The sequence below is a fragment of the Mustelus asterias genome, unplaced genomic scaffold, assembly GCF_964213995.1.
Source record: "Mustelus asterias unplaced genomic scaffold, sMusAst1.hap1.1 HAP1_SCAFFOLD_545, whole genome shotgun sequence".
Lineage (NCBI taxonomy): Eukaryota > Metazoa > Chordata > Chondrichthyes > Carcharhiniformes > Triakidae > Mustelus > Mustelus asterias.
This window is the reverse complement of record NW_027590495.1, coordinates 235,041-257,504: the sequence shown is the minus strand read 5'-3', so window position 1 is coordinate 257,504 and position 22,464 is coordinate 235,041. Positions and strand designations below refer to the sequence as shown.

Sequence of the window (22,464 nt, the reverse complement as noted above, 5' to 3'; positions counted from 1 at the left end):
CAAGATGTGATTAACACAATGAATGATTCTCTCACCACATGTACAGATCCTGCTTCTTCTTAGCTTCAAAGTACAGGCATTTATTACAGTTCTTCATTTCACAAATCTGTTCCAGGAGATCAACAATAGCAGATAAAGTTAAAGTTACAAAGAGGTTATCGCTCACTAACCAACCGCTGATAGACACACCGTCACGGAACATAAAGCAATGCTTCTTAAACTGGGCACATCTGTCCAGAGCTCAGAGCAATGCACCAACTCACTGAGCCAGTGTGTTCTAGTCAATCTCATCTCACAGGGACACACTATCCCTCCTGAGTCACCCTGTCTCTCCTGTGGTTACTTGGACTGTACTGAACACGGGATCTCTCCCGAGCTCACCATAGCGAGTGGGATACACCTGTGGACAACTGTGGGACAGCAGGGTGCTGAGAATCTTGGTGAAAGGCCAGAGACATAAAGCCTTCAGTTTCTGGACCTTCTGCCGCTGGGCATGAGTCGTAACAATTAAAAAGCGCAATGTTATTCTTCTCACTCCTGCTGCAGCTCCTCAAAGCAGAGAGATACTCTTCATATTCACACATATCGAGTTTCCATGTTCAAAATGAGAATGGGAAACTCTGAACATTTCCCTCAAACAGTGAATCTGACAGTGAGATCAAGCAGTCAGGGTCTGTTAGCACCATTCTCTTTACCTCATTAATCACAAACAACTTGTCCTTTCGATCCATTTTCGTATCTGCAACGAGAGGAAAGGGCTTCGATTAATTCCACAAAGGGTTCAGCACCGAACCACCCCCCCATCGACATTCTCTACAGGTCGTTCACCCTATAGGGTGCATTCAAAATATCAGCCAATCTGTACAATGGCTCCCAAGACTCTTTCACACACACAACTCTGTATTTTTGAATCATTCGCAGGGTGTGGGGGGCATTGCTGGCATTTACTGCTCATCACTAACTCTCTCTCTCTCGCTTTCTCTCCCCATACATGCTGTCAGAGCCAGTGAGCTTTTCCTCCGGGTGGCACAGTGGTTAGCACTGCTGCCTCACAGCGCCAGGGAGCCGGGTTCGATTCCAGCCTCGGGTCACTGTCTGTGTGGAGTTTGCACGTTCTCCCCGTGTCTGCGTGGGTTTCCTCCCACATTCTGAAAGATGTGTGGGTTGGGTGGATTGGCCATGATCAATGTGCAGGGTTTTGGGGATGGGGTAGAGGGGGTGGGCCTGGCTAAAATGTTCTTTTAGGGAATTGGTGCAGACTCGATGGGCCAAATGACCTCCTTCCACTGCAGGGATTCCACGGCTCTACTCCCAGCATCCGCAGTATTTTGCTCTTATTCATTTATGGGATGTGGGTGTCGCTGGCTGGGGCCAGCATTCATTCCCCTAGTTTCCCTCGAGAAGGTGGTGGTGAGCTGCCTTCTTGAACCCCGTGTTGCCGTTTGTTCTGTAGTGGTTTGCTAGGCCATTTCAGAGAGTTTACAAATCAACCACATTGCTGTGGCTCTGGAGTTGCATGTAGGCCAGACCGGGTAAGGACGGCAGATTTCCTTCCCTAAAGGACATTAGTGAACCAGATGGGTTTTAGTGGTTATATGGCAATGACACCGAAGACTTGTGCTCCAGAACTTGCCGCTCCCCCAGCCAAGCTCTTCCAGTACAGTTACAATACTGGCATCTACCCAACAATGTGGAAAATTGTCCAGGTATGTCCTACATAGAACAGTACAGCACAGAACAGGCCCTTCGGCCCACGATGTGGTGCCGAGCTTTATCTGAAACCAAGATCAAGCTATCCCACTCCCTATCATCCTGGTGTGCTCCATGTGCCTATCCAATAACCGCTTAAATGTTCCTAAAGTGTCTGACTCCACTATCACTGCAGGCAATCCATTCCACACCCCAACCACTCGCTGCGTAAAGAACCTACCTCTGATATCCGTCCTGTATCTCCCACCACGAACCCTATAGTTATGCCCCCTTGTAATAGCTCCATCCACCCGAGGAAATTGTCTTTGAACGTTCACTCTATCTATCCCCTTCAATTTTTAAAGGATGTCTTGACAAATACATGAATAGGATGGGAATAGAGGGATATGGTCCCCAGAAGGGTAGGGGGTTTTAGTTCAGTCGGGCAGCATGGTCGGTGCAGGCTTGGAGGGCCGAAGGGCCTGTTCCTGTGCTGTAATTTTCTTTGTTCTTTGTTGATGAGCTCCTGACAGCCTTGGTTCAAACATGGACAAAAGAGCTGAATTCCAGAGGTGAGGTGAGAGTGACTGCCCTGGACATCAAGGCCGCATTCGACCGAGTGTGGCATCAAGGAGCCCGAGCGAAACTGGAATCAATGGGTATCAGGGGGCAAACTCTCTGCTGGTTGGAGTCATACCCGGTACATAGGAAGATGGTTGTGGTTGTGGAGGGTCAGTCATCTCAGCTCCAGGACATCTCTGCAGGGGTCCCTCAGGGGAGTGTCCAAGACCCAACAATCTTCAGCTGCTTCATCAATAACCTTCCCTCCGTCATTAGATCAGAAGTGGGGATGTTCGTCGATGATTGCACAATGTTCAGCACCATTCGCAACTCCTCAGATACTGAAGCAGTCCGTGTCCAAACGCAGCAAGATCTGGACAATATCCAGGCTCGGGCTGACAAGTGGCAGTAACATTCACGCTGCACAAATACCAGGCAATGACCATCACCAATAAGAGACACTCAACCACCGCCCCTTGACATTCAATGGTGTAACCATCACTGAATCTCCCACTGTCAACATCCTGGGGGTTATCATTGACCAGAAACTGAACCAGACGAGTCATGTGAGGCCACACCTGGAGTTCTGTGTACAGTTTTGGTCTCCTTACTTGAGAAAGGATATACTGGCACTGGAGGGGGTGCAGAGGTGATTCACTGGGTTGATTCCGGAGTTGAGAGGGTTGGCTTATGAGGAGAGACTGAGTAGACTGGGGCTATACTCATTGGAATTCAGAAGAATGAGGGGAGATCTTATAGAAACATATAAGATTATGAAGGGAAAAGATAAGATAGAAGCAGGGAAGTTGTTTCCACTGGCGGGTGGAACTAGAACTAGGGGCATAGCCTCAAAATAAGGGGGAGCAGATTTAGGACTGAGTTGAGGAGGAACTTCTTCACACAAAGGGTTGTAAATCTGCAGAATTCCCTGCCCAGTGAAGCAGTTGAGGCTACCTCACTGAATGTTTTTAAGGCAAGGATTGATAAATTTTTGAACAGTAAAGGAATTAATGGTTATGGTGAGCGGGCGGGTAAGTGGAGCTGAGTCCACGAAAAGATCAGCCATGATCTTATTGAATGGTGGAGCAGGCTCGAGGGGCCAGATGGCCGACTCCTGCTCCTAGTTCTTATGTTCTGATATATACATACCGTGGCTACCAGAGCAGGTCAGAGATTAGGAATCCTGCGTCAGTAACTCAGCTCCTGACTCCCCAAAGCCTGTCCACCATCTACAAGGCACAAGTCAGGAGTGTGATGGAATACTCCCCGTTTGCCGGAATGAGTGCAGCTCCAACAACACTCAAGAAGCTCGACACCATCCAGGACAAAGCAGCCCCGCTTGATTGGCACCCCATCCACAAACATCCACTCCCTCCACCACCGATGCTCAGTAGCAGCAGTGTGTACTATCTACAAGATGCACTGCAGCAATTCACCGAAAATCCTTAGACATCACCTTCCAAACCCATGATCACTTCCATCTAGAAGGACAAGGGCAGCAGATACATGGGAACATCACCACCTGCAAGTCATTCACCATCCTGACTGGGAAATATATCGGCCGTTCCTTCACTGTCACTGGGTCAAAATCCTCGAACTCCCTCCCTAACAGCAATGTGGATGTACCTACACCTCAGGGACTGCAGTCACTCAAGAAGGCAGCTCACCGCCACCTTCCGAAGAGCAATTAGGGATGGACAATAAATACTGACCCAGCCAGCGACACCCACATCCTGGAAATGAATAAGGAATAAAAACAAAATACTGCAGATGCTGGAAATCTGACATAAAAACAGAAAACTGGATAAACTCAGCAGCTCAGGCAGGGTTTGTGGAGAGAAACAGTTAATTGGCAGAATTTCGGGAACCGGAGTGGGCGGGGCAGGAAATGTGGCGACCATTTAAAGATCCGCTGGCCTGGGATGAGAATTCTGGGTCTTGGTGCGTGGATGGAAAGTCGTGCCCAATGTTTCAGCCCCGAAGACCCTTGAGTGCTGACATGGAAAGGAAGATCAGGGGGGCAGCGGTGATGAAGGATTCGAGAGTTAGTGCAGCAGACAAGTATTTCTGTGACAACACAGCTGCTTTCATAACCCCCGCACTCATAAAAAAACAGCTCAGCATCAAGTGCAAACCTCCGGATAGTGAGTGCTTATCGCAGCAACTCAAAGAACAAAGAAAATTACAGCACAGGAACAGGCCCTTCGGCCCTCCAATCCTGCACCGACCATGCTACCCCACTGAACTAAAACCCCCTCCTACCCTTCCGGGGACCATATCCCTCTATTCCCATCCTATTCATGTACTTGTCAAGATGCCCCTTAAAAGTCACGATCGTATCCGCTTCCACTACCTCCCCCGGCAACGAGTTCCAGGCACCCACTGCTCTCTGTGTAAAAAATCTGCCTCGTACATCTCCTTTAAACCTTGCCCCTCGCACCTTAAACCTGTGCCCCCTAGTAATTGACTCTTCCACCCTGGGAAAAAGATTCTGACTATCCACTCTGTCCATGCTTCTCATCAGGTCGCCCCTCAACCTCCGTCGCTCCAGTGAGAACAAACCAAGTTTCTCCAACCTCTCCTCATAGCTAATGCCCTCCATACCAGGCAACATCCTGGTAAATCTTTTCTGTACCCTCTCCAAAGCCTCCACATCCTTCTGGTAGTGTGGCGACCAGAATTGAACACGATATTCCAAGTGCGGCCTAACTAAGGTTCTATAAAGCTGCAACATGACTTGCCAATTTTTAAACTCAATACCCCGGCCGATGAAGGCAAGCATGCCGTATGCCTTCTTGACTACCTTCTCCACCTGCATTGCCACTTTCAGTGACCTGTGTACCTGTACACTCAGATCCCTTTGCCTATCAATACTCCTAAGGGTTCTGCCATTTACTGTATATTTCCTATCTGTATTAGACCTTCCAAAACGCATTACCTCACATTTGTCCGGATTAAACTCCATCTGTCATCTCTCCGCCCAAGTCTCCAACTGATCTATATCCTGCTGTATCCTCTGATGGTCCTCATCGCTATCCGCAAATCCACCAACCTTTGTGTCATCCGCAAACTTACTAATCAAACCAGTTACATTTTCCATTTATATATATTACAAACAGCAAAGGAACACCACTTGTCACAGCCCTGCATTCAGAAACGCACCCTTCCACTGCTACCCTCTGTCTTCTTTGACCGAGCCAGTTTTGTATCCACTTTGCCAGCTCACCTCTGATCCCATGCAACTTCACCTTCTGCACCAGTCTGCCATGAGGGACCTTGTCAAAGGCCTTACTGAAGTCCATGTAGACAACATCCACTGCCCTACCCTCATCAATCATCTTCGTCACTTCCTCGAAAAACTTGATCAAGTTTGTGAGACACGACCTCCCCTTCACAAAACCATGTTGCTTCTCACTAATACGTCCACCTATTTCCAAGTGGGAATAAATCCTGTCTCGAAGAATCCTCTCCAATAATTTCCCTACCACTGATGTAAGGCTCACCGGCCTGTAATTACCTGGATTATTCTTGCTACCCTTCTTAAACAAAGGAACAACATTGGCTATTCTCCAATCCTCTGGGACCTCCCCTGTAGCCAGTGAGGATACAAAGATTTCTCTCAAAGCCCCAGCAATTTCCTCCCGTGCCTCTCTCAGTATTCTGGGGTATATCCCATCAGGCCCTGGGGACTTGTCTACCTTAATGTTTCTCAAGAACCCCAATACCTCCTCCTTTTTGATCTCAACATGACTCAAACTATCTACACATCCTTTCCCAGACTCATTATCCACCAAGTCCTTCTCTTTGGTGAATACTGACGCAAAGTACTCATTTAATACCTCGCCCATTTCCTCTGGCTCCACACATAGATTCCCTCCCTTGTCCTTCAGTGGGCCAACCCTCTCCCTGGCTACCCTCTTGCTCTTTATATATGTGTAAAAAGCCTTGGGATTTTCCTTAATCCTACTGGCCAATGCTTTTTCATGACCCCTTTTAGCCCTCCTTACTCCTTGCTTAAGTTTCTTTCTACTTTCCTTGTATTCCACACTTGCTTCGTGTGTTCCCAGCCTCCTAGCTTTGACAAACGCTTCCTTTTTCTCTTTGACTAGGCTCACAGTATCTCTCGTTATCCAAGGTTCCCAAAATTTGCCATACTTATCCTTCATCCTGACAGGAATGTGCCGTTCCTGAATCCCTATCAACTTACACTTGAAAGCCTCCCACATGCCAGATGTTGATTTGCCCTCAAACATCTGCCCCCAATCTACATTCTTCAGTTCCTGCCTAATATTGTTGTAATTAGCCTTCCCCCAATTTAGCACCTTCACTTGAGGACTACACTTATCTTTATCCATCAGTACCTGAAAGCTTACTGAATTGTGGTCACTGTTCCCGAACTGCTCCCCAACTGAAACATCGACCACCTGGCCGGGCTCATTCCCCAATACCAGGTCCAGTATGGCCCCTTCGCTAGTTGGACTATCTACATACTGTTTCAGGAAGCCCTCCTGGATGCTCCTTACAAACTCTGCCCCATCCACGCCCTGAGCACTGAGTGAGTCCCAGTCAATATAGGGAAAATTAAAATCTCCCACCACAACAACTTTTACACCTTGCCAAAATCTGCCTACATACCTGTTCCTCAGTCTCCCACTGGCAGTTGGGTGGCCTATAGTAAACCCCCAACATTGTGACTACACCTTTCCTATTCCTGAGCTTTACCCATATTACCTCGCTGTATGAACCCTCCGAGGTGTCCTCCTGGAGTACAGCTGTGATATTCTCCTTAACCAGTAGTGCAACTCCCCCACCCCTTTTACATCCCCCTCTATCCCGCCTGAAACATCTGTATCCTGGAATGTTAAGCTGCCAATCCTGTCCTTCCCTTAACCAAGTCTCTGTAATGGCAACAACATCATAGTTCCTAGTACTAATCCAAGCTCTAAGTTCATCTGCCTTACCTGTTACACTTCTCGCATTGAAACAAATGCACTTCAGTCCACCAGACCCTCTCTGATTAGCAATCCCACCCTGCCTGCTGTTTCTCTGGGTCTTACTGGCCCTACTCTCTGGCTCCCCTTCAGCTAATTCACCTTTGCTTTGGTTCCCACCCCCCCTGCCAAGCTAGTTTAAATCCTCCCGTGTGACACTAGCAAACCTCCCGGCCAGAATATTTGTGCCCTTCCAGTTTAGATGCAACCCGTCCTTCTTGTACAGGTCCCATCTGCCCTGGGAGAGACCCCAATGGTCCAGATATCTGAAACCCTCCCTCCTACACCAGCTGTTTAGCCACGTGTTGAGCTGCACTATCTGCCTATTCCTAGCCTCACTGGCCCGTGGCACAGGGAGTAATTCTGAGATTACAACCCTCGAGGTCCTGCTTTTTAACTTTCTACCTAACTCCCTAAACTGCTGGTGCAGGACCTCATCACTCTTCCTACCTATGTCGTCAGTACCAATATGTACCACGACCTCTAGCTGTTCACCTTCTCCCTTCAGAATGCTTTCTGCCGGTTCAGAGACATCCTGGACCCTGGCACCAGGGAGGCAACATCCCATCCTGGAGTCTCTTTCACGTCCACAGAAGCGCCTATCTGCACCCCTAACTATAGAATCCCCTGTAACTATTGTTCTAGTCCTCTTTGTCCCTCCCTGCTTAACAACAGAGCCAGCCGTGGTGCCACTGCTCAGGCTGCTGCTGCTGGTATCCCCTGATAGGCCATCCCCCCCAACAGTAACCAAAGCAGGATGCTTGTTAGAGAGGGGGATAGAACATAGAACATAGAACATTACAGCGCAGAACAGGCCCTTCGGCCCACGATGTTGCACCGACCAGTTAAAAAAAAACTGTGACCCTCCAACCTAAACCAATTTCTTTTCGTCCATGAACCTATCTACGGATCTCTTAAACGCCCCCAAACTAGGCGCATTTACTACTGATGCTGGCAGGGCATTCCAATCCCTCACCACCCTCTGGGTAAAGAACCTACCCCTGACATCGGTTCTATAACTACCCCCCCTCAATTTAAAGCCATGCCCCCTCGTGCTGGATTTCTCCATCAGAGGAAAAAGGCTATCACTATCCACCCTATCTAAACCTCTAATCATCTTATATGTTTCAATAAGATCCCCTCTTAGCCGCCGCCTTTCCAGCGAAAACAATCCCAAATCCCTCAGCCTCTCCTCATAGGATCTCCCCTCCATACCAGGCAACATCCTGGTAAACCTCCTCTGCACCCTCTCCAAAGCCTCCACATCCTTCCTGTAATGTGGGGACCAGAACTGCACACAGTACTCCAAGTGCGGCCGCACCAGAGTTGTGTACAGTTGCAACATAACGCTACGACTCCTAAATTCAATCCCCCTACCAATAAACGCCAAGACACCATATGCCTTCTTAACAACCTTATCTACTTGATTCCCAACTTTCAGGGATCTATGCACACATACACCTAGATCCCTCTGCTCCTCCACACTATTCAAAGTCCTCCCGTTAGCCCTATACTCAACACATCTGTTATTCCTACCAAAGTGAATTACCTCACACTTCTCCGCATTAAACTCCATCCGCCACCTCTCGGCCCAACTTTGCAACCTGTCTAAGTCTTCCTGCAAACTACGACACCCTTCCTCACTGTCTACCACACCACCGACTTTGGTGTCATCAGCAAATTTGCTAATCCACCCAACTATACCCTCATCCAGATCATTAATAAATATTACAAACAGCAGTGGCCCCAAAACAGATCCCTGAGGTACACCACTTGTAACCGCACTCCATGATGAATATTTACTATCAACCACCACCCTCTGTTTCCTATCCGCTAGCCAATTCCTGATCCAATTTCCTAGATCACCCCCAATCCCATACAGGGGATTCCTGCACTGACTGCCTGCCCCTTCTGGCGGTCACCCATCTATCTGCCTGCACCTTGGGTGTGACCACGTCTCTAAAGCTTCTCTCTATGATGCTTTCCGCCTCCTTCATGCTCCTAAGTGCATCCAGCTGCTGCTCCAACCTATCCATGCGGTCTGTAAGGAGCTGCAATTGGGTGCACTTCCTGCAGAGAGAGTCATCCGAGACGCTGGAAACATCACGGATCTCCCACATCTCACACATGCAGCACTTAACCCCACTGACCGACATCTCGAGCACCAATGAAAGTATTTGAAAAACTCAAGCTGAGGGAGTGTCCAGTTACCGGGTTTGGAATGTGGCATCAGCTTGCGGAGATCCTGCATCAGGTGGCGAGCTCGGTAATCAATCCCGCGTGAGGAGAAGATCACAACCCGTTCCTTATTCTTCCATTTCCCCTGCGGAAGGTGATGGAGGACAGTAACAGCTCAACTCAACAACATCTTAAACCATACTACACCCATTGCCGTAGGATCAGGTACAATAGGAACTGGGGGCCATTCGGTCCAGCAAGCCTGTCCCACGAAGCAGAGTTGAATGGACTGTAGCCTTTAACACCATTCTCAATCCTGCCCCCCCTCCCCCCCAAAAACCCTGCAAACACGTCGATCAAATATCCCGGAATGTAATCGACGGCCCAACATCCACTGCTCTCTGAGGGGGAGAATAACACAGATTGAGAACTCTCTGAACATCCGAAGGGTCAGTGCTGAGGGAGTGCCGCACTGTCAGAGGGTCAGTGCTGAGGGAGTGCCGCACTGTCAGAGGGTCAGTACTGAGGGAGTGCCCGCACTGTCAGAGGGTCAGTACTGAGGGAGTGCCGCACTGTCAGAGGGTCAGTGCTGAGGGAGTGCCGCACTGTCAGAGGGTCAGTGCTGAGGGAGTGCCGCACTGTCAGAGGGTCAGTGCTGAGGGAGTGCCGCTCTGTCAGAGGGTCAGTACTGAGGGAGTGCTGCACTGTCAGAGGGTCAGTACTGAGGGAGTGCCGCACTGTCAGAGGGTCAGTGCTGAGGGAGTGCCGCTCTGTCAGAGGGTCAGTGCTGAGTGAGTGCCGCACTGTCAGAGGGTCAGTACTGAGGGAGTGCCGCACTGTCACAAGGTCAGTGCTGAGGGAGTGCCGCTCTGTCAGAGGGTCAGTGCTGAGGGAGTGCCGCACTATCAGAGGGTCAGCACTGAGGGAGTGCCGCACTGTCAGAGGGTCAGCACTGAGGGAGTGCCGCACTGTCAGAGGGTCAGTACTGAGGGAGTGCCGCACTGTCAGAGGGTCAGTACTGAGGGAGTGCCGCACTGTCAGAGGGTCAGTACTGAGGGAGTGCCGCACTGTCAGAGGGTCAGTACTGAGGGAGTGCCGCACTGTCAGAGGGTCAGTACTGAGGGAGTGCCGCACTGTCAGAGGGTCAGTACTGAGGGAGTGCCGCACTGTCAGAGGGTCAGTGCTGAGGGAGTGCCGCACTGTCAGAGGGTCAGTACTGAGGGAGTGCCGCACTGTCAGAGGGTCAGTACTGAGGGAGTGCCGCACTGTCAGAGGGTCAGTACTGAGGGAGTGCTGCACTGTCAGAGGGTCAGTGCTGAGGGAGTGCCGCACTGTCAGAGGGTCAGTACTGAGGGAGTGCCGCACTGTCAGAGGGTCAGTACTGAGGGAGTGCCGCACTGTCAGAGGGTCAGTACTGAGGGAGTGCCGCACTGTCAGAGGGTCAGTACTGAGGGAGTGCCGCACTGTCAGAGGGTCAGTACTGAGGGAGTGCCGCACTGTCAGAGGGTCAGTACTGAGGGAGTGCCGCACTGTCAGAGGGTCAGTACTGAGGGAGTGCCGCACTGTCAGAGGGTCAGTGCTGAGGGAGTGCCGCACTGTCAGAGGGTCAGTACTGAGGATGTGCTGCACTGTCAGAGGGTCAGTACTGAGGGAGTGCCGCACTGTCAGAGGGTCAGTACTGAGGGAGTGCCGCACTGTCAGAGGGTCAGTACTGAGGGAGTGCCGCACTGTCAGAGGGTCAGTACTGAGAGAGTGCTGCACTGTCAGAGGGTCAGTACTGAGGGAGTGCTGCACTGTCAGAGGGTCAGTACTGAGGGAGTGCCGCACTGTCAGAGGGTCAGTACTGAGGATGTGCTGCACTGTCAGAGGGTCAGTACTGAGGGAGTGCCGCACTGTCAGAGGGTCAGTACTGAGGGAGTGCCGCACTGTCAGAGGGTCAGTACTGAGGGAGTGCTGCACTGTCAGAGGGTCAGTACTGAGGGAGTGCCGCACTGTCAGAGGGTCAGTACTGAGGGAGTGCCGCACTGTCAGAGGGTCAGTACTGAGGGAGTGCTGCACTGTCAGAGGGTCAGTACTGAGGGAGTGCCGCACTGTCAGAGGGTCAGTACTGAGGGAGTGCTGCACTGTCAGAGGGTCAGTACAAAGAAAATTACAGCACAGGAACAGGCCCTTCGGCTCTCCAAGCCTGTACTGATCACGTTGTCCTATCTAGACCAATCACTTATATCCCTCTATATCCCGCTTGTTTCTGTGTCTATCCAGATAAGTCTTAAATGTGGCGAATCTAACTGCCTCAACCACCTCACTTGGCAGCACATTCCAGACCCCCACCACCCTCTGTGTAAAAAAACTCCCCCCGCACATCTCCACTGAACCTTCCCCCCCCCCCCTTACCTTGAACTTGTGCTCCTTGTAATTATCATTTCTGCCCTGGGGAAAAGCTTCCAACTGTTCACCCTATCGATACCTCATAATTTTATAAACTTCTATCAGGTCACCCCTCAGCCACGTACCAGAAGGACGTGAGGCTTTGGAGAGAGTACAGAGGAGGTTTACCAGGATGTTGCCTGGTATGGAGGGGCTTAGTTATGAGGAGAGATTGGGTAAACTGGGGTTGTTCTCCGTGGAAAGACGGAGGATGAGGGGAGACTTAATAGAGGTGTATAAAATTATGAAAGGGTGAACGGTGGGAAGCTTTTCCTCAGGTCGGTGGTGACGTTCACGAGGGCTCATAGGTTCAAGGTGAGCGGGGGGGAGGTTTAACACAGATATCAGAAGGACGTATTTTACACAGAGGGTGGTGGGGGCCTGGAATGCGCTGCCGGGCAAGGTGGTGGAGGCGGACACACTGGGAACGTTTAAGACTTATCTAGATAGCCATATGAACGGAGTGGGAATGGAGGGATACAAAAGAATGGTCTAGTTTGGACCAGGAAAGGGCCTGTTCCTGTGCTGTCTTGTTCTTTGTCTTTCCAGGGAGAACAATCCCAGTTTATTCAATCTCTCCTCATAGTTAATACCCTCCATACCAGGCAACAGCCTGGTAAATCTTTTCCGTACTCTCTCTAAAGCTTCCACATCCTTCTGATAGTGTGGTGACCAGAATTGGACACAGTATTCCAAATGTGGCCAAACCAATATTTTATATAACATATTTTGCCAACTTTTATACTCGATGCCCCGTCCAATGAAGGTAAGCGTGCCGTATGCTTTCTTCACCATCTTTTCCACCTGTGCTGCCACTTTTAAGGATTTGTGGACCTGTACTCCCAGATCTCTCTGTGCTCCCAGATCTCTCTGTGTCTGCGCTCCTGATGGTTCTGTCATTTATTTTATAGCTCCCACCTGAATTGGTTTTACCAAAATGCATCACCTCGCATTTGTCCGGATTAAATTCCATCTAGCATTCCTCCGCCCAATGTTCCAGCCTATCTATATCCTGCTGTATTCTCTGACAATCTTCATCACTATCTGCAACTCCGCCAATCTTAGTAACATCCGCAAACTTGCTAATCAGACCAGCTACGTTTTCTTCCAAGTCATTTATGTATAATCACAAACAGCAGAGGTCCCAGCACTGATCGCTGAGGAACACCACTAGTTACAGACCTCTGTTCAGAAAAACACCCTTTCACCGCTACCCTCTGTCTTCTATGGCCAAGCCAGTTCTGAATCCGTCGAGCTAGTTCACCCCTGATCCCATGAGATTTAATCTTTTGCACCAGCCTGTCATGAGGGACCTTGTCGAATGCTTTCCTAAAGTCCATGTAGACAACATCCAAGGCCCTTCCCTTGTCAATAATTTTTGTCACCTCCTCAAAACACTCAATTAAATTAGTGAGACATGACCTCCCTCGTACGAAACCATGCAGTCTGTCGCTAACAAGACCATTCAGTTCCAAATGTGTATAGATCCTATTCCTAAGAATCTTCTCCTACACTTTCCCGATCACTGATGTCAAGCTCACCGGCCTATAATTACCCGGGTTATCCTTGCTACCCTTCTTAAATAACGGGACAACGTTGGGTTTCTTCCAATCCTCTGGGTCCTCACCAGTGGCCAACGAGGAAACAAAGATTTCTGTTAGAGGCCCAGCAATTTCCTCTCTTGTCTCCCTCAGTAATATGGGATAGATGCCACCTGGCCCCAGGGATTTGTCTAACTGAATGCTTTTAAATTCACCTAACACTTCCTCCCTCGTAATGATGACTTGTTCCAAAGGGTTTACACACCCCTCCGAGACACCATCAATCAACGTGTCCCTCTCCTTTGTGAACATCGATGCAAAGTACTCGAGGATCTCACCCACTTCCTTTGGTTCTGTGCATAGTCTCCCGCCTTTGCAGTGCTGAGAGAGCTGCACTGTGAGAAATTATGTTACTTGAATGAGATCCTAACCACTCGCTGTGTGAATCTGTCCCCACCACACTCTCATAGACAGTACATTCCAGATCCTAACCACTCGCTGTGTGAATCTGTTCCCACCACACTCTCAGACAGTGCGTTCCAGATCCTAACCACTCGCTGTGTGAATCTGTCTCCACCGCACTCTCAGACAGTGCATTCCAGATCCTAACCACTCGCTGTGTGAATCTGTCTCCACCACACTCTCAGACAGTGCGTTCCAGATCCTAACCACTCGCTGTGTGAATCTGTCTCCACCACACTCTCAGACAGTACATTCCAGATCCTAACCACTCGCTGTGTGAATCTGTCTCCACCACACTCTCAGACAGTGCGTTCCAGATCCTAACCACTCGCTGTGTGAATTTGTTCCCACCACACTCTCAGACAGTGCGTTCCAGATCCTAACCACTCGCTGTGTGAATCTGTCTCCACCACACTCTCAGACAGTGCATTCCAGATCCTAACCACTCGCTGTGTGAATCTGTCTCCACCACACTCTCAGACAGTGCATTCCAGATCCTAACCACTCGCTGTGTGAATCTGTCTCCACCACACTCTCAGACAGTACATTCCAGATCCTAACCACTCGCTGTGTGAATCTGTCTCCACCACACTCTCAGACAGTGCGTTCCAGATCCTAACCACTCGCTGTGTGAATCTGTCTCCACCACACTCTCAGACAGTGCATTCCAGACCCTAACCACTCGCTGTGTGAATCTGTCTCCACCACACTCTCAGACAGTGCATTCCAGATCCTAACCATTCGCTGTGTGAATGTCTCCACCACACTCTCAGACAGAACATTCCAGATCCCAACCACTCGCTGTGTGAATCTGTCTCCACCACACTCTCAGACAGTGCATTCCAGATCCTAACCACTCGCTGTGTGAATCTGTCTCCACCACACTCTCAGACAGTGCATTGCAGATCCTAACCACTCGCTGTGTGAATCTGTCCCCACCACACTCTCAGACAGTGCATTCCAGATCCTAACCACTCGCTGTGTGAATCTGTCCCCACCACACTCTCAGACAGTACATTCCAGATCCTAACCACTCGCTGTGTGAATCTGTCTCCACCACACTCTCAGACAGTGCATTCCAGATCCTAACCACTCGCTGTGTGAATCTGTCTCCACCACACTCTCAGACAGTGCATTCCAGATCCTAACCACTCGCTGTGTGAATCTGTCTCCACCACACTCTCAGACAGTGCATTCCAGATCCTAACCACTCGCTGTGTGAATCTGTCTCCACCACACTCTCAGACAGTGCATTCCAGATCCTAACCACTCGCTGTGTGAATCTGTCTCCACCACACTCTCAGACAGTGCATTCCAGATCCTAACCACTCGCTGTGTGAATCTGTCTCCACCACACTCTCAGACAGTACATTCCAGATCCTAACCACTCGCTGTGTGAATCTGTCTCCACCACACTCTCAGACAGTGCATTCCAGATCCTAACCACTCGCTGTGTGAATCTGTCTCCACCACACTCTCAGACAGTGCATTCCAGATCCTAACCACTCACTGTGTGAATCTGTCTCCACCACACTCTCAGACAGTGCATTCCAGATCCTAACCACTCGCTGTGTGAATCTGTCTCCACCACACTCTCAGACAGTACATTCCAGATCCTAACCACTCGCTGTGTGAATCTGTCTCCACCACACTCTCAGACAGTGCATTCCAGATCCTAACCACTCGCTGTGTGAATCTGTCTCCACCACACTCTCAGACAGTGCATTGCAGATCCTAACCACTCGCTGTGTGAATCTGTCTCCACCACACTCTCAGACAGTGCATTCCAGATCCTAACCACTCGCTGTGTGAATCTGTCTCCACCACACTCTCAGACAGTGCATTCCAGATCCTAACCACTCGCTGTGTGAATCTGTCTCCACCTCACTCTCAGACAGTGCATTCCAGATCCTAACCACTCGCTGTGTGAATCTGTCTCCACCACACTCTCAGACAGTGCATTCCAGATCCTAACCACTCGCTGTGTGAATCTGTCTCCACCGCACTCTCAGACAGTGCATTCCAGATCCTAACCACTCGCTGTGTGAATCTGTCTCCACCACACTCTCAGACAGTGCGTTCCAGATCCTAACCACTCGCTGTGTGAATCTGTCTCCACCACACTCTCAGACAGTGCATTCCAGATCCTAACCACTCGCTGTGTGAATCTGTCTCCACCACACTCTCAGACAGTGCATTCCAGATCCTAACCACTCGCTGTGTGAATCTGTCTCCACCACACTCTCAGACAGTGCATTCCAGATCCTAACCACTCGCTGTGTGAATCTGTCTCCACCACACTCTCAGACAGTGCATTCCAGATCCTAACCACTCGCTGTGTGAATCTGTCTCCACCTCACTCTCAGACAGTGCATTCCAGATCCTAACCACTCGCTGTGTGAATCTGTCTCCACCACACTCTCAGACAGTGCATTCCAGATCCTAACCACTCGCTGTGTGAATCTGTCTCCACCACACTCTCAGACAGTGCATTCCAGATCCTAACCACTCGCTGTGTGAATCTGTCTCCACCACACTCTCAGACAGTGCATTCCAGATCCTAACCACTCGCTGTGTGAATCTGTCTCCACCTCACTCTCAGACAGTGCATTCCAGATCCTAACCACTCGCTGTGTGAATCTGTCTCCACCACACTCTCAGACAGTACATTCCAGATCCTAACCACTCGCTGTGTGAATCTGTCTCCACCACACTCTCAGACAGTGCATTCCAGATCCTAACCACTCGCTGTGTGAATCTGTCTCCACCGCACTCTCAGACAGTGCATTCCAGATCCTAACCACTCGCTGTGTGAATCTGTCTCCACCACACTCTCAGACAGTGCGTTCCAGATCCTAACCACTCGCTGTGTGAATCTGTCTCCACCACACTCTCAGACAGTGCATTCCAGATCCTAACCACTCGCTGTGTGAATCTGTCTGCATCAAACATTCAGCAAGAACATAGAAACACAGAAAAGAGCAGGAGGCCATTCGGCCCTTCGATCCTGCTCCACCATTCATTTTGATCTTAGCAGACCATTGAATTCAATATCCTGATCCCCCTTCCCCACATATCCCTTTAGCCCCAAGAACTGTATCCAATTTCTCCCCCACCATTGGGTGAAGAACTTTATCCTCACCTTCGTCCTGGGTGGCACACCCAGGACTAAGGTTTTTATAATTAGCACTGCTGCCTCACAGCGCCAGGGCCTGGGTTTGATTCCCGGCTTGGGTCACTGTCTGCGCGGAGTCTGCACATTCTCCCCGTGTCTGCGTGGGTTTACTCCGGGTGCTCCTGTTTCCTCCCACAGTCTGAAAGACGTGCTGGTTAGGGTGCATTGGCCGTGCTAAATTCTCCCTCAGTGTAACCCGAACAGGCGCAGGAGTGTGGCGACCAGGGGATTTTCACAGTAACTTCATTGCAGTGTTAACGTAAGCCTACTTGTGACACTAACAAACAAACATAAAACTTAAACTTATCCTCAATCTATGACCCCTAGTTCTGGACTCACCCACCATTGGGAACATTCTTTCTGAATCTACCCTGTCTAAACCCTGTTAGAATTTTATAAGTTTCTATGAGATCCCCTCTCACGCTTCTAAACTCCAGTGAATATAATCCTCACCGACTTAGTCCCTCCCCATGTGACAGAGCCGCCATCCCAGGAATCAAGTTAAAGTTTATTTATTAGTGACACAAGTAGGCTGACATTAACACTGCAATGAAGTTACTGTGAAGTTCCCCGAGTTGCCCACACTCCGGCCCCTGTTCGGGTCAATGCGCCCAAACCCGCACGTCTTCCAGACTGTGGGAGGAAACCGGAGCTCCCGGAGGAAACCCGCGCAGACACGGGGAGAATGTGCAGACTCCACACAGACAGTGACCCAAGCCGGGACTCGAACCCGGGCCCCGGCGCGGTGAGGGAGCAGCGCGAACCCGCTCTGTCACCATGGTGACCCTTCGCTGCGCTCCCTCCACCCAATAGTCCAGCTGCGGCCTGACCAATCCCCGGTCCCCTCTCCATCCCCAAATCCTCTCACCCGGAGGGTTCCTCCGGGAGTCGCCATTGCCGCTTTGACCAATCCCCTCCCCCAATGGGAGCAGCCCCATTGACTCTCTACTCTGGGATCTTGCTGTGCAGTGAGGATGTGACCGGCGCTATCACAATGTACCGCGCTCCTCACCTTGGACACGGGGCTGGGGATGGTGCTCCCCTCCGGCTCTGGGCCGCTCCGCCGGCTCCGCTTAGCCGCTCCGCCCCTCGCGCCAGCCCGCCGCTTGCCCGCCATCACCATGAGGCCGACTGCCGGTGCGCCCCGCTCCCAGCTCCCCCGGCAACTTCCGGTGCGCCCCGCTCCCAGCTCCCCCGGCAACTTCCGGTGCGCCCCGCTCCCAGCTCCCCCGGCAACTTCCGGTGCGCCCCGCTCCCAGCTCCCCCGGCAACATCCGGTGCGTCTAGTCCCCAGCAACTTCCGGTGCGCCCAGCCCCCAGTTCCCCCGGCAACTTCCGGTGCGTCCAGCCCACCCCGGCAGCTTCCGGTGCGCCCCGCTCTCAGCTCCCCCGGTAACTTCCGGTGCGCACGCTGATTGTTCCGCGGAGTTTGGTTCCGGCGGTTTTTTCTCCCAGAGTCAAAGAGCGGAGATTGATCTGAGGGTGAAGAATTGGGAAGGAATCTGATTGGTTTATTATCACATGTATTAACACACAGGGAAAAGTATTGTTTCCGGCACGCTGTACAAAGCATACCGTTCATAGAGAAGGAAAGGAGAGGGTGCAGAGAAAGATCAGCTTAGTGCGAGGTCGGTCCATTCCGAACTCTGACAGCAGCAGCAGGAAGAAGCTGTTCTCGAGTCGGATGGTTCGTGACCTCAGACTTTTGTGCGGCCTTTTGGCTAAGATGCAAATGAGCTCAAGTCTTGGAGGAGGGTCCCGGGTTCGATTCCCGGCTCGGGTCACTGTCTGTGTGGAGTTTGCACATTCTCCTCGTGTCTGCGTGGGTTTCCTCCAGGTGCTCCGGTTTCCTCCCACAGTCCAAAGATGTGCGGGTTAGGTTGATTGGCCGTGCTAAAATTGCCCCTTAGTGTCCTGAGATGCGTAAGTTAGAGGGATTAGTGGGTAAATATGTGAGGGTAGGGCCTGGGTGGGATTGTGGTCGGTGCAGACTCGATGGGCCGAATGGCCTCTTTCTGCACTGTAGGGATTCTCTGATTTCTATGATTCTAGGAACCTCCCCCTTCTCCAATCAGCTTGGCTCATGTAGATCAGGCCCAGGACAGGGTGGTTTGGTCGCTCGCCCTGTCTTGTCAGCCTGGATCTGAAATGTCTCAACTTGTTGAGACTCTGAATTGGATTTGATTTGATTGAATTGGAAAAGTATTTTTTAAAAATCTGTTTCCTGACGGGAGAAGCTGGGAGAATGTCCGGGATGTGTGGGATTCTCCGGCTGGTTTTCCCGAGGCCGCGGGAAGTGTCGACGGAGCCAGTGGACGGGAGGCGGGATTGGGCGACATTCGCGATGTTCATCCTGAGGTGAATGTTAAAGTCTGGAATGTCGATCAGACAGATTGTCAGCGAGTCCTCAGTGTTGTTAAGGATACGGAGACTTTGGGATTGGGAAAGAGACACTGAGCAATAATCACAGCCTTTAAAATAAAACGGTTTGATCGGGTCAGCATGGAAAACTCCAGAACTCAGAACAATATCTTCATCATTAATAAATCTAATGGCGAATTCAGTCTTTACCCAGGAATATCTTACTTCAGACTCATGAGAGTTGTTTACAGCACAGAAAGAGACCATTCAGTCCATCAGGTCCATGCCAGCTCCCTACAGAGCGATCTTGTCAGTCCCCCTCCCTTCTCTCTGACCCACAATCCTTCAAGTTTATTTCCTTGAAGCAGCCACCAAATTTCCTTTTGAAATCATTGCTTCCACATCTACCGCCCCTCATGGGCCATACTTTCCAGATCATTACCACTCTGTGTAAAAATAAAATTCAAAATCTTGGATCTGTGTCCCCTAGTCCTTCTACCATCAGCTAATGGGAAGGGTTTTAACCCCCATCAAATCTCCCCTCAACCGCCTTTGCTCCAAGGAGAATTATCCCAATTTATCCAACCTAACCTTGTAACCATGACCCTTCTTCCCTGGAATCGTTCTGATAAATCTCCCTCTCAAAGCCCCTCACATCCTTCCCAAAGTGACCAGAACTGGACTCCATTGTCGAGTTGAGGCCTAACCTGGGATTGTATTCTCAGCATAACGTCTCTGCTCTGATACTCTCTGCCTCTGTTTATCAAACCCTAAATCCTAAATGCTTTTCTATTCACTCTCAAAGGTCACTGATACTCCCAGGTCACCCTGTTCCTGCACACTCTATAGAACCGTGTCATTAACTCCACATTGTTTCTCCCAATCCCTTCCCTCACACCTTCCCCATCCAACACTCCCTTCCCATCCTGGAGCTTTTCTCTTTACATTGCGGGTGATTTGTATCACCCTCACTCTTACCACTCCAACTTTAGTATCATTGGCAGACTGAAATGTTACTGTTTTCCACAATCCAATTCATTTATACGTAATTTTTTGAAGGGGTAACCAAGAGGGTAGATGAGGGCAGTGCAGTTGATGTTGTCTACATGGACTTTAGCAAGGCCTTTGACAAGGTACCGCATGGTAGGTTGTTGCATAAGGTTAAATCTCATGGGATCCAGGGTGAGGTATTTAAATGGATACAAAATTGGCTTACATAGAACAGTACAGCACAGAACAGGCCCTTCGGCCCACGATGTTGTGCCGAGCTTTATCTGAAACCAAGATCAAGCTATCCCACTCCCTATCATCCTGGTGTGCTCCATGTGCCTATCCAATAACTGCTTAAATGTTCCTAAAGTGTCTGACTCCACTATCACTGCAGGCAGTCCATTCCACACCCCAACCACTCTCTGCGTAAAGAACCTACCTCTGATATCCTTCCTATATCTCCCACCACGAACCCTTCTTGACAGAAGCCAGAGGGTGGTTGTAGAGAGTTGTTTTTCAAACTGGAGGCCTGTGACCAGCGGTGTGCCTCAGGGATCAGTGCTGGGCCCACTGTTATTTGTCATTTATATTAATGATTTGGATGAGAATATAGGAGACATGGTTAGTAAGTTTGCAGATGACACCAGAATTGGTGGCATAGTGGACAGTGAAGAAAGTTATCTCCAATTGCAACGGGATCTTGATCAATTGGGCCAGTGGGCTGACGAATGGCAGATGGAGCTTAATTTAGATAAATGCGAGGTGATGCATTTTGTAGATTGAACCAGGGCAGGACTTACTCAGTTAATGGTAGGGCATTGGGGAGAATTACAGAGCAAAGAGATCTCGGGGTACAGGTTCATAGCTCCTTGAAAGTGGAGTCACAGGTGGACAGAGTGGTGAAGAAGGCATTCGGCATGCTTGGTTTCATCGGTCAGAACATTGAATACAGGAGTTGGGACGTCTTGTTGAAGTTGTACAAGACATTGGTAAGGCCACACTTGGAATACTGTGTGCAATTCTGGTCACCCTATTATAGAAAGGATATTATTAAACTAGAAAGAGTGCAGAAAAGATTTACTAGGATGCTACCGGGACTTGATGGTTTGAGTTATAAGGAGAGACTGGGACTTTTTTCTCTGGGGCATAGGAGGCTGAGGGGTGATCTTATAGAGATCTATAAAATAATGAGGGGCATAGACAGTGAAGTCGGGAATGGGTTAATGAACTTTGTCACACTTAAGCATTAAGACCCGAACTCTGTGATTTTGTTGAGAACACTGCAGAGTCCATGTTTTTGTCAGAGTTCGGTGTTTTTCATGTCTGTACCAGTTAAAGGAACCGCTATTCTTGTTATTAAGAAATGTGATTAACCCAGCTCGAAATAAGCTAAACAGTCTCCATTTTCATGTACCTTTGTTTAACACGATGGAGTTGACATGTATGCCTTCTGTCTTTGAATCACCATAGATTCATATATATATATTCATCATATGTTATTCATCTTATCCTGATATAAAGTATTATACAAACCTGTATGTAGATTAGTTAACTTGTTTGTGCAAAACCTGTGATGTTGTTTCAAGGATATAAATGACGAACAATCGTGGCCTTGGAGATCGAACAAACTACGCAGAGGAAGATACTGCTAATACAACAAGAATCTCACCATGAACAATGACAGACATCTTAGAGAATTGCAATGTAATGAGGGCGGGGCCCGGGACATATATAAACTCTGTTCTTACTTGTGTTCGATGAGAAGGCTGGGGGTCCACTGTTAGGAACCTCACTTCTCCCACAATTGTGAAAATAAACCTGCATTTTGATCTACTAATAGTGTCAGAGGTTTTTTACCTACAACAATTGGGGGCTCGTCCGGGATAATCTGTTTACGGTCCGGTTGGATGGCCACAACCGGGACACCGGAATAGATTATTGAACTTTAAATAGAGTGGGTCAAAATGCAGTGGGTAATCATCTGTGATAAGAGTGTGTGATGTTCAGACGTGAGTGAGATAGAGACTGTCTGAGTGATCGCCGGAGTTTGAAGGAAAAGCCTTCATGTGTAAGAGTTAGAAGGAAAGGC

General features: G+C 49.7%; 1 protein-coding gene across 1 annotated transcript in view; it reads right to left on the bottom strand.

Moving 5' to 3' along the window:
- bxdc2 (brix domain containing 2) overlaps positions 1-18,246 on the bottom strand; it is a 34,948-nt gene extending 16,702 nt beyond the window's left edge. Inside the window, exons 1-4 of the mRNA XM_078205006.1 lie at positions 18,037-18,246; positions 9,453-9,564; positions 696-739; positions 36-106 (exon numbers count right to left, since the gene is read on the bottom strand). Of these exons, the coding sequence (XP_078061132.1) occupies positions 36-106; positions 696-739; positions 9,453-9,564; positions 18,037-18,147 (338 nt within the window). The 5' untranslated portion in view covers positions 18,148-18,246. The remainder of the gene's footprint in view (positions 1-35; positions 107-695; positions 740-9,452; positions 9,565-18,036) is intronic.
- Positions 18,247-22,464: the final 4,218 nt, after the last annotated feature.